Here is a 12,325-nt window from a genome sequence, read left to right on the forward strand (position 1 = left end):
GCACTGGGGTCCAAGGTCTGTAGCTACCAGCAAAGGTCTGGACAGCCTCCAAAATCACTCCCCCTTACCCAAGAGCTGGTCCTGTTTGTGCTGCTGCCTTTTGTGTGTCCTTGCAGGAGAGCAGTGATTTTCCTCACAGGAGTCAAAGCAGGTCACTTGGCAAAACACCTTTCTGGGCAAAACTTGGATGTGGGCTAGAAAGACAAGACACTCAAAGGCAACAACATTTATTATATCTCACTGATGTTACAATATGTAAGAAAAGCAGAATTCTGAACTAACGTTCCATCTACTGAAAATAATTGTTCAAATCTACTGAATCCACACCAAAATCACATAACAATGTTTATGAAGGGCAGGAAATTTGTATCTTGGGAAACATTCATGCAGCTGCAGTAGGAGACAGCCTAGTTCACAAGGTCAAAATAAGAGTGAGCCCTAATTACTGCTAGGGTAATTAAAAGTCTTTATAAACAAGGCTGATCAAGGCAGTGAGAGGATGTAATGTTGCATGCAGAAAAGGACAGCCATTGCAGATGTCATTGTTTTATTACCTCTTTCACTTGCCTGTATCAAAATGGGAAATCAATACCTATCTGTAAGGCATGAAATCAATGAAGAGCTTACCTACAACATTTCACTGTTTTTCATAACCTGCAATCAGCTGGATCCCTGGCACACTGCACCAATCTGTGTGCTGTCAGTGAAGAGGACAACAGGAAGCCCCAGTTCAAGGAGACACTGTGGGGTAGGTACAGCAGGGAGAAAAGATGCGAGTCCCAGCTCTCAGCTATGTCCCTTACTCTCCCTATGCCCTGGGAAATGAAGACTGAGGTGCCCAAACACATAAAAATACTCCTTGGAAGTTAGTGAAAATCCAGAGAAACCTAAAATGCTGTTGGAACTGAAGGATTAAATGTTGGGCCTCAGCTGAAAGAACAATTGAGCAAAAAGCCTTGGTAAGCCATCAGTGGTGATCAGGAAGGGAAAATCAGTCTATTGTCATTCCTAGTCAGCTACTGCTTGAATGAAATGTAAGTAGGCATTAAGGAAATACCTTAATAACTGAGCTCACCTGATATGTCTTTAGCCTTAGGGACTGGTTGTGATTTTGAAAGAAAAAATAAGTCCTGTATCCTTTCTGGGAGGTTTCTTGCTAATGAATAAACAACTAAACTAAAATGGATCTGCACTGTGACATGGTAATGAGCTAATGAGGAGTGAATCCTGCAGTCATGAAACCAGTGTCAGTATTAAATCAAACAGGGATTAACAATTAAATATCAACAGCTGATCAAAACATCAGATAGATTGTCAGCAGAATTTGAATAATGAAGCAGTGCAGCACTGGACCAGTTGTTACAAAACATTAACCTGGCAAACCTAAGGGTTGCTGTGACCTCTTCCTAGTCCTCTTGTGCAGGTGATAGATTCTCAAAACCAATCATAGAGTTTGGCTAGAATAGAAGTATGGTTAAAAAATTAACACTTACTCTACACAGATACTGAAGAAGAGAGGTTCACAAGTGTTTATGTAATATTCTTTTGTGCAAGAATATTTGTATGTATATTCTTTGTATGCAAAGTGTATTTGAAGAGGATGGACCCTGAGTTAAGATAGTATTTGGGGTATGCATGTGCTCTGTTTGTGTACCCCCAGAAGGAGCACAGGGCTGCAGGGACTAATGAGACCAGTCCTTTATATTCACCCCTGATCAAGGCATAGGCATTAGATCCCAAAGTGCCCACTGAGTCACTGCTTGGTGTGTCCCACACGTTGCAAGTCACAAAACAGCTCCCATCACCTTAAATCAAGCTGAAGACCATTGGGATGAAGGCCCAAAATTCTCCTCAACTACTGGAGAAATCAATGGTCTGGGATCTGCAATTACATCTGCATTTCCCCTTTGCCAAACAAGGAATAAGTCTTTGCAGCAGGAAATAATCTTCATGCTCAGAAAAAGCTATTGAAAACAGCAACGAGAGGCTGGAGGGTGTCCCCAAGTTTTTGTGGGGAGGAACAACATGCTGGCTGCATAGGCTGGGGAGGTTTTGATTCAGGATTTTGGTCCAACTGATGAAGTCTTTGCTCAGCAAGTCCTACCCAGGAGCATGTGTGTGCTGCGTGAGTCGAGCTGAGGCTGCCTGTGGCACTGTGGCATCTCTCCTCCCTTGGGGAGGTTGAGGGAGCATTTGCCTCTCTGGGCAGGAGCGGGGATGTGGGTAGTGGAGCAGTCACTGAGCACAGCTCTGCCTTTAGGGTGTGTTCACCCTCCATCTCATTTCCAGTGTGTCCCTGAAGGAGCAGGGGAGCAGGGGCACAACCCAGGAACCAGACTCAAAAATGTTCCCAGAGCTTCCCTGCCCTGGCAGAGCATATCAGCAGTGTCAGCTCTCCTGCCCCAAAACCCCACAGCAAACACATTTCTGATGTGACTGTGAAAAACTTAAAAAAACAAACAAACAAACCCACAACCAAGCTCTGGATGCAGTTAACAGGCAGAAATTCCTGTCACCTCCAATCTCTTTGTGCATTCTTGGTGAGATCCATGAATTCATCACATCACTCATAATTCTTGTATTCCTTGTCTCCCAGGACCTTGTAAAAAAGCCTCCATCACTTCTCCTACTGTGTTTACATCTGTTCAATACAGCTCATTTGTTGGCAATAACCTGCTTTCAGTTGGACTAACATAAACATCTGCCAACCCAAGCAGCATGAACTCTGCAGGCACGAACCTCCCTCACCTGGCAGCAGCACTGCCACGAGGGCTCTTGCTGAGATGGCTGCACTATGGTCTGGGCCCTGTGGAGGTGATTGAGCCTGTAGCAGAGCCATATGGACCTGCTGTTGTCCTGTCTGTTCCAGAGTCTGAGTACTTCTTGACTAGGAGCCGTGTCAGGACTGGGTTTTGTTTTAACCATGCTGATCAGTTCTGCGCTGCAGCACAAGATGCTGCTTCCAGGATAATCTATCAGAGGACTCAGCCCTTCATTTTCCATCATAGGGGCTATCAGAGGCAATATCTGAGACATAGCCCACTCCATCCTCAGCCATCCCATTCCCCTCTGGCCCACATAACATGAGGTTTTATTTCATACTCTCTGGGAGAAGAAAATCCAGTCTCACCACCAAGTAGTCCGTGGAGGAAGCCTACCTCTGGTGGTGCCTGAGTACTCATGGCTGTGCACACCCTGCTGGGACTCAACTGTTGTTTCTTCACTGCCCCTGAGCAGACACATCTCTGCGCTGAGAGCCTTTTCTCAGCCTCCAGTGCCCATGACCTTATGATGTGGTGCCCACGACCTTATGATGTGGTGCCCACAGTAGAAAGGACTGAATTTGGACAGTTCCTAACAACCCTAAGAAAACTCTGTCTAAGCTTCTCTTTCCATTAAAGGCATGGAAGAATTTTCACATTCATCCTTAGGGAACCTGTTAAACCATAATGGGTTTTTGTCACCCACCCTAATGAAGACCTGGCTGATGCTCCAGCCTCATCCAGCCTATGGCAGCATGGATTGCAGTAGGTCCTGAACTGGATTTAAATATCTTTTGATAGAAAGGGACAACAGATTTTACTATCATTTATCCTAGTTTCTAGCTAATATAGACATATTGTCATGCACAAGGTCAAATTTTGGATCTTCACTCTCTTTGTCCAAGCAATGTCTTTACTAAGCAGGATGAAGCTGGCAATTTCCAGATCTCGGTGAGTTTAGAGCATCTGTAATGTACATTTTAACACTGACTGAGAAGGCCTCTATTCTGCAGGGAAGAATGCACCTGGATTTGCAGTGTTTTCTTAGTGCAGCGGTTCATGGACCAAAGAAAGGGTCAGACGCTTAATACAACTCTTATCTTCTGAAGAACTCTCCAGCTGCCTGTAAGAGAAGCAGACCCCCATGCTGGGTGCATAGAGTCCAGCTGTGGGTCAGACAGTCAGTCCCTCTTTTTGACAGTATTTTCTGCTTCGTACATTCTGTTGATATGTTGCCAGACATGAAACAGATCCATCTCGCAGTCTGGGGCTCTTCATGCACAACACTGTGGTCTGATTCGGGAACAGCTGATTTATCTCCCTGTACCAATAGTGTTGAGACAAATGCCGAAAGAGTTTGTGTTGGTTATTTCAGTCCATGCAAGCAGCCTCAGCACTCAAGAAAACAGGATTCCCTAAAGCAAGATCTTCTCAGAGATTACTTTCTTGAAGGAAGGCTTTTTTGAAGCTCTCACAATGCAAACGTAGCATACAGTACATCCTTGAAATGTAAGTACACCTCTATCACAACCACAAGAGCTTGGGTCTCTGTGCAATCCACTACAAATAAAAGCAGAATGCTTTCTGGAGCACCTACCTGCTCCTCACACTCTTGTGTCCACTGCATACATTTTGGCAGTGGCTGTTTGTGAGGATGGCAAATGCACATTTGTTACGATGGTGGCAGCTGAGGAATAGCCTTTCCTCAAGGAGTAAGCAGGATGGAATCTTCCAGAACTGGTCTCTGTGAGGCACAGGGAGAGAAATAGGAACTGCTGATGTGTGCTTGGTGACTTTCAGCTGCAAAGCTTGATAATGCAGAGAAAGCAGCACTCCAAGGTGTGACACAATAACAACACATTTTATGTCATGCTTACACCTCAGCTCCCACCTGAAGACCTCAGTTTGCTTTCTAGAGATGCCTAAGACTATTCCCATTTTACAGCCAAAAATATTGCTACTGGGGATGAACAACCATCCCAAAGGATGTCCCTGAAGGACTTTCCCCACCCTGTGCACCTGTAGCACACTCCAAGCAATGGTTCTCTCTCTGAACTGTGCTTCAGCCCTGCCACAGTTCCTCACCTCTGAAGAGATACATGCAGCAGGTGAGCAGGGACCCAGATAAGAAACAGCCGAGTGACCCCGCCATGCCGAGCCAGCATGACCAGCCAAACTTGTACTGAATGCCCAGAAACACGTTGTGGAAGACCAGAGAGGAGCGCTCCACGTAGACATCAACTGCGTACCACACCGAGCCCGTAATGCCTGGGAGACCTGCAGGACAGGAGCAAGGTGCCACACAGCTCTCAGGCAGACCACGAGAAGATCACAAACAAAATCTGAAGCTATAGCTACTGTCTGCTGGATCAGACTTCAGGATGGAAAGACCTTCTACGGACAGCAGGATCTGGCCCCTGTTCAGCCTCAGCCTTTGGCAGGTTCCCCCTGGCTCCTGCTGATATCAGCCACAGCGCTGTCAGGCAGAAGCTGCACCTCACAGCTTGGCACTGCACACACCACCAGCACTGGCTGGCAGCACTCAGGTTTCCGCAGCAAAAGGTAGAAAGCTCCTCCGTTCTCGGTTTGTTTACCAACTTGTTGTAAAGTTGCTTCCAGAATTTAATTTTCTAATCTGTTTTGATTTTCAGAACTTTGATGCTGTTTGTCGCACAAACTTTGAGAATTGAATGGAAGATGTTTAAAAGAACCTCTCCAAGTGTTTTACATGCACTCCCAGTAGCCAGAGTGAGTTATGTATTAAATCTGCTCACACTGAACAGAGGTAGCTGCTCAATATCGGCATGAAGTCAAATGAAATTATTTGGTACCTAGTCAGATATTTAATTTTGTATTTAAAATTCTCCCACTAGCTGTAACAGCAAAGCACCTCAGCCAGTTGGGTATTTATCACCTAGGAAAGATAGACATGTTATTATCCTTTTATTAGAGATCAGCTGCAGAGATTTCAGGCTAAGTGACTTGCCCAAGGTCACACAATCTGTGGCAGAGCCAGGAACACAACCAGGATGCCAGAAGTTTCCAGTCCTTCAGCAATTAGGTCTCTTTGCTTTATCAACAAGGCTGACTGCTCATAGTAAATGGAAGTCAGTCAACTCAGAGCCAAGTCACCTGGTCAATACATGAACTGAAAGCAGATAAACTCAAGTACGTGCTGTTAGGGGCAGGTGGTGAACAGAGGAAGTTATATTGCACAAATAAATCAAATAAAGATTCTTCCTCTGTGTTTACCATACAGAAAATTCCCAGCCTCTCTCCTTATAATAAGAGAAGACTTTAGTACTTCCCTAAGTTGCTAAAGGGTTTCCTGAAGAATGGGGGCTCGGGAGGGAATACCTGCAAGGAGCAACATAACTCCTGACACCAGGCAGATGCGCAGCTTGATGAGCGGCTCATCGGGAAGGAATTTCACGCAGTCCAATCCCAGCACAAGGAAGAGACATCCAAATCCTGCCAGGATATCTGCTGTGATCATCATGGCTCGGGTCAGCACCAGCTTCACTGCAGGACAAAAGCAGAGTGTTCTAGTTCACAAGGAATGGAAACGTAGGGGGCAATGGGGTCAGATCCTATGACATTTTTTCTGGGGTGAAGCTTTCTCCAGTTTCCCCTGGGAGTAATACCTCACTGAGAAAAGAAACATGCCTATAATTATCTGTCACTGCATAGAACAGATACTCTTTTAGTCTACACTCAGGTGTCCCCACTACTTGTAGAAACATCTATGACTCTTACATACCAGGGTGCTCGGCATAGATGGAGTCGTACTCATCGCAAGTTTGGATCCCATCAAAAACATTCGTGACACATTCCCACCACAGGCCACGGCATTTTGTACTCACCTGTGGATTGAGAAGATAAAGTTTAAACATCCACCAACATAATAGATGGTCAGCTTAGCCCCTCAACAGAAATCCTGGAGGTTACATCAATGGCAAACCAGAGTGTTTAGCTTGAAAAAGAGAGAAAGCAGCAGGATGGAGGACAAGGACAATGTTACAATATTTTCTGTATACCTGATAATGTTTTTACATTAGAGGAAAAGAAATTCAGATTAGACATTGGGGAAAAAAACCCAAAGCCTACCTATTGCTAATAAAAATTCTGAAGGAAATTTCTGGGGAGAGCTGGGGGGTGGCTGACCAGGGAGATCTAAGAGCAGGTTTGATCACTCCTTGCCAAATCTCGTCTAGGCTGAGCTGGGCAGGGCTATGGACCAGATGACCTGAGACTTTGCTGTCCATGCTCCCCTTACACCATCCTCCTGACAAGAAAGAGCAACTCAGAGAGTGGGAGAGACATGCAAAGTAGAGGTGTGGGTGTGAGCCCCTCTCCAGACACCCGTGCAGTGCCACCCCCAAATGACTCAGTCGTAAACAGGGCTGGAAAATGAGAGGCAGCCAGTGCTGATCCTGGCCCTGGGGCTCCAGGTGTGCTGCCAGCTATGGGACCACGCGTGCCGAAGCCACAGTCATTGCTGAAACATCCAGACTGGGGCAGACGTTGCAGTAGCATCATGGCTAATCGTCTCCACTGTCCTGAAGCCGTAGATACCATTCCCAGCCCAGCCTTTCATAAATCACTTTAATATGGGAGGTATTTTCATTACCAATGCAAATATGGCAACAAGCACAACTAAAACATTCCTGGAATGGCTCATACAAGGAGCAGAGCTAGTGTTGGTGCAGCTTTGGACTCCAGCCTGCCCACTGCTGCCAGTGACACCCACTGCAGTTAATGGAAGGAGAAACTCTTCCATCAAATGAGTTTCATGCAGGCAGAGGGGACCAGGCTTGCTTAGATGACGCAATAAATTAATTTTTCTTGCACTGTGTAAATCACAAAGCAGATAATAACATATCTCAAGCACCTAATAAAGTCTTATTCAGGATGTATTGAAGTCTGTAGCCAGCCGCAATATTTTGTCCACAATACAACGTCTGAGCCAAACAGCGCAGCTCCTCTGTGATACTGCCCTGTGGATCAAAGGCGAGTAAAAATTACTCACTACTTCAGACTGGCAAAAGAGATACTATTTATATTTCAATGAAAACAATCTACACGTTTTGTCTCATGAAGATAAAAAGCACTTAAAATTTCTGAGAATTTCAGGGCATGTTTAATGAACGATCTCACAAAAAATGAGAATCAGTGGTAAAACAAACTGATTTCATTGTTTCTGTGTTTTTCAAGAGAACAGTGTCATGTAAAACAATTTGCCACGTGCGCATTAGATGTGTTTTTACTGTGGCCCTCTTAATGCAGCTGCAGCTCCCCTCCTTTCTTAACTCACCACTGTTCAGGCTGTGCTTGAAATTAGCTTATTTTTATTAAACTACATTTTGTTCCACTTACATTTATATCACTTCGTGTTCCTCCCAAACCACCACAGGCTTATTCATACTACTCTGTATTCAGCTAATAATGTCAGTTACTTCCTTACTTGCTCGCATTAGTATTGTTTTTTAAATCTTACAAGCAGCATCTTCCTCTAAATTATTTATGAAGAGACTAACAGGATTCCAGGCTTTGTCAGCCTCCAAGCAAAACAGAGGTCTTAAGGCACAACAATTATGATCATGGTCTAGCTTGTAAAATAACTCCCTTCCCAGACTAACAAAAACTTGAAAAATATTTTGCATTTCTTGGGATGTTTCAGTTGTTGTCTACTCCTACTAGTGCTGATCATGGTCAAAGCAGGGATCAGCCCATCTCTATGCAGCCTGTGCACATCCAGGGATAAATGTCTCATTGCCTGGTGCAGGAGGGTTGGGAACAAATATTGGAGTGGGGACCTGTGGCTGCCCTGAGCCACTGCTTAGCTATTCTGCTTTCTGTTATCTGCCTTGTAACCTCCTTGACCATCTCTTTCTCCCTTCTGTTTTGTGCACCTGGTTGTTGGTCCTCCTGGTTGCTAACCTACTCCCAAACCACCCTTGGGCATCTGCCCTTGTGCTGACAGCACAAATCTTCAGGCACACGGGAACTCACTGCTTGAAGGGGGAGGGGGATCAGGGGTGGCTGGAGCATCATGTGGGGTTATGGATTTCTCCATCCCGTGGCTGGACCTGTGCATCATGCTGGCAGCACTAATTCCCCATCAACTCTCTCCCCCCATAGCAAATGTGCCCCAGCTTTCCTGGGCCCAGCCAAGGACTCCCTGAGCAGTTAAGCATCTCTGCCACACTCCTCATCTCCCACTTTGGTTACAAAACACGTTGCCACAACCTGCTTTCCCTAACGCAAGTATGTATGTAAAACATGAACTGCATAATGACTGTAATATATATAATTACATACTATTCATAATGTATAATTAATATTAAAATAATTCTCATACAAATTAAAAAAAGACCAGAACAAGCACACACTTCTCCTTCTGGGGAAAGTGGAGAAGACAAACATGCGAACGATGTTAGTCACAGTGTTTTACCACACTGTGAAAAGGTGCCAACATAGGATGATTACAAGCCCAGCTCGAGAGTAAAACAGACAGTGTTTAACAGTGGTGGTAATATTTATAATCCACCTGCAACAGGGAGTGCTTCTTGGGAAGCAGATTATGGGCTTTTTCCAGTACAAACTGCTGCAAAAATTGACCCAGCCTTGTCTTGATGCTTCACAAGGAGTCATCAGCTTAAACCATTTTCTGTGTGGCCATAACCTGTTGTTTCTGAAGGGGAGGTTGAGAGGCTGTGAGAGGCTGTGAGAGCTGAGCTCTGGCCAGGGCCCCTGAAGCCCCTCTGGAAGTGGCTGCTCCTGCTGCTCCCTGGCCTTTTCCTCCTGGGGTCTCCTCTCCGGTGGGACCACAGTGAGGGCTTCATCCTCCCCATCTGCTGGGGGCCAGGGTCAAAACCAAGCAACCAGACAAGAGCCAGTAGCTACAGCTGCTGAAGGATGGAGTTCCCTTCTCCTGGAGTCAGAGTTACCTGACTTACCCTTTTTCCAGCAGAAAACAAGAGCCATTGTGGACCCCACAGCCTTTCTGGCCATGGACAGTCCACCTGCATTTCCCTGTTTAGAGAGGCAGTGAGTCATTAGGGTCATTAAGGAGATCAGTGGTCAGGTATTAAGGCTGGGGGCATTTTGCTCCATTATTTAGTATTCACACTCAGAGCAGGAATGTGAGAATAGTGGCTGCTAATAACCAAACTGGGTGTTAATGGAGCACTTCGGACAGCCCATCAGCAGGTGCCTTTGTGCCAAGAAGACAAGGTTACACAGCCTCAGGGTAATGGACTGGTTCTTTCCTGGACTCATTTTGCTCAGGAGCCGGGTTTTCCTCCTCTGATTTTCCTCACAATCAGATTCACTTGGCTTTTCTGAGTATAGTGATATCTTCATCTGACTACAGACAATTCACATCTTCCTGAAAGAAATCTGAAATAGCTCCCAAATGAAAAGTGAAATCCCATCCAGCATCACTGGGTGCACACTATTTTCCCTGGAAAGAGGGTCACTGAGCAGACATGTTGACCATCAGCAATTGCATTGCATTGAATCTGTGACCACCACCTCAGCATCTACAACCACCTTTCAGGGTAGGACTGACAGTCAGATTATCAAGATTTCTTGTGGCACAGAGAAAAAAAACAGTGTTTTTCTTGTAATCAGTTTTATCCTTCTTTCTTCAGATAATTCACCACTTCATGTGATCCATCTAAATGCTGCATTGCAATCACTGAGTGCAGAGGAGCTGTTCTGGTTTACTATGCTGAACAGCAGATAGAAAGTTTCTTCCTGATATATTCAGCCAAACTTTCTGTCTTGGAAGGTGTTTCACCTCCACTGCATAAGGTATCCAGTTTGCCAGAGAGCAGATTCCCACACTGTGGATGTGCAGCCCTTAAATGTACAGAAATAGATGGCTGTGCTGGGAAGAAAATTACAAATTTGCAGTACCGAGTGCTGCAGAAACAGTGATGATTTGGGGCCTGGAGTCTTTGGGGCACACCTTGCATGTAAGCAGCAATCTTCTCCCTTATGTGCAATTTACTTTTGCCAATATCTTTCTCTACACTGAGAGTGCTATTGTCTGCACAAGTTCAAGAAGATGTTGAGTCCCCATGGCCCCCTTAAATTTCTGCTAACCCTGTAGCTCAATGGCTGTTAAGAAAAAGACAAAGAGCACAGTTGTACATGGTGAATGTTTCCACCAGAAATTCTGACCTACAGAACCAGAAACATCTCCAAAATATCCATGCAGGCTGGAGACACAGAACAACTGTACTCGAGTTCATGCACATATAAACCTGGAGCCTGTAGACCTTTCCTGAACTTACTAAATGAGAGCAGAGTCTGGATAATAAAGCCTGGCAAAGAGAACTACACAAAATACCACTTTTCTCCTGCTCTTGCCACAGTAATTAATTTCATTTTCATCCACTTTCATCCAGTACAACAGGGAAAAAGTACATGAGAGTGGAGCAATGACACCAGGAACCAAACTCTCCCTAGGACACGTTGGTTTTGGTGATCAGGCTCTCCTCACCCCAATCTTACCTCCAGGGAGTCATCAGCGTTCACCATCCAGCAGTCTGTCCAGGTAGATGTTATCAAAAACCCAGCAGAGAAAAAAGCAAAAAAGCAGCCCATGTATTGGAGGAAAAACCTCATGCCAGCAGGTGCTCAGCACATCCAGGGGAGTGAGAACAGCAGTGCCCAGCCTCGTTCTTAAAGCTGAGGTAGAGACAAAGCCTCAGTGTCCCAGGTCACCACCACCCTCTCCCAGTGACCACGAGCAGCAGGACCTTCTCACTTGTGCAGATGCCATCCGTTAGTGATGGCTGCAGGAGCAGCGCTCTCCTGCCAAGGGGTCAGGAGGAGGGTGAGCGCGCCCACGGGAGCTGCTGCAGCCAATCCGCCCTGCACCGTTACGGCTCTTGTCATGCCTGACTGAAGAGAAATGGGGTTGTGCAGAAGTGACATGCAGGTAAACAGAGTCCTTGACTTGCAGGGAAAGCAGGTATCATGGCAGGTTTTGTCAAAGTAGGGATTAGAGAAGAGAATCAAAATTTGTTCTTCAGGGCAGAAGTTTTGAGCACTGCTTAGGGACACAGAAGAGCTCAGGTGCACACACATATTTATTCCTGTTCTTTGGTTCATGCCTTAGCAGGAAGCAACTATAAATTGTCTTGGTGTAGATCCCAGGTAGCTTGGTTACTATGCACTCTGATGCAGATCTAGTTTAATGCAGGAATGTTACTGGGGAGGGAAGGGAAAAGGTAGCACTCATGGGCCTTCAGAGCCAACACAAACCATCATCCCAGCTCAGATATAGAGCTCTGTGTTCTGCATTTGAGTCAAACCTCAGTACTTCTCATGCCCTGGGCTTCAATTTGTTCATGGCATGAGTACAGCTCCCATGTGGAAATCTTGAAGTTTCCAAGCCAGTGGAGGATTTTGGTTTGTTGGATTTTTCCCTGCTTGCTTACTGTGATTGCAACCTTCCTGTTCCCCTGAGGGATTCCCCGGATGATCAGGGATCACACAGGCTGCCAGGGGCAGAAGGTCGGGGCTCTGTAAGGAGTTTCTCTATGTCT

General features: G+C 45.6%; 1 protein-coding gene across 1 annotated transcript; it reads right to left on the reverse strand.

Moving 5' to 3' along the window:
- Positions 1-211: 211 nt before the first annotated feature.
- On the reverse strand, positions 212-11,557 carry CLDN16 (claudin 16). Its single transcript, XM_027685805.1, has 5 exons — positions 11,286-11,557; positions 6,523-6,625; positions 6,120-6,284; positions 4,848-5,039; positions 212-4,506 (listed from the first exon to the last, which is right to left on the reverse strand). The coding sequence occupies exons 1-5, from the start codon at positions 11,397-11,399 to the stop codon at positions 4,367-4,369; spliced, it is 714 nt and encodes a 237-aa protein (XP_027541606.1). The 5' UTR covers positions 11,400-11,557; the 3' UTR covers positions 212-4,366.
- Between the last annotated feature and the right edge of the window lie 768 nt (positions 11,558-12,325).

This window comes from Neopelma chrysocephalum, unplaced genomic scaffold, assembly GCF_003984885.1.
Source record: "Neopelma chrysocephalum unplaced genomic scaffold, ASM398488v2 Primary Assembly neopelma1_69, whole genome shotgun sequence".
In the NCBI taxonomy this organism is placed as follows: domain Eukaryota; kingdom Metazoa; phylum Chordata; class Aves; order Passeriformes; family Pipridae; genus Neopelma; species Neopelma chrysocephalum.

Bases quoted from the DNA above. Each gene is read 5' to 3' on its own strand.
- CLDN16 (XM_027685805.1), bottom strand. From the start codon at position 11,399: ATGAGGTTTTTCCTCCAATACATGGGCTGCTTTTTTGCTTTTTTCTCT. The intron at 5,040-6,119 runs GTATTCCCTCCC...CCTGTCCTGCAG, and splicing joins AGTTATGTTGCTCCTTGCAG to GTCTCCCAGGCATTACGGGC. The intron at 4,507-4,847 runs GTGAGGAACTGT...TGTGCCTCACAG, and splicing joins CTGCATGTATCTCTTCAGAG to AGACCAGTTCTGGAAGATTC.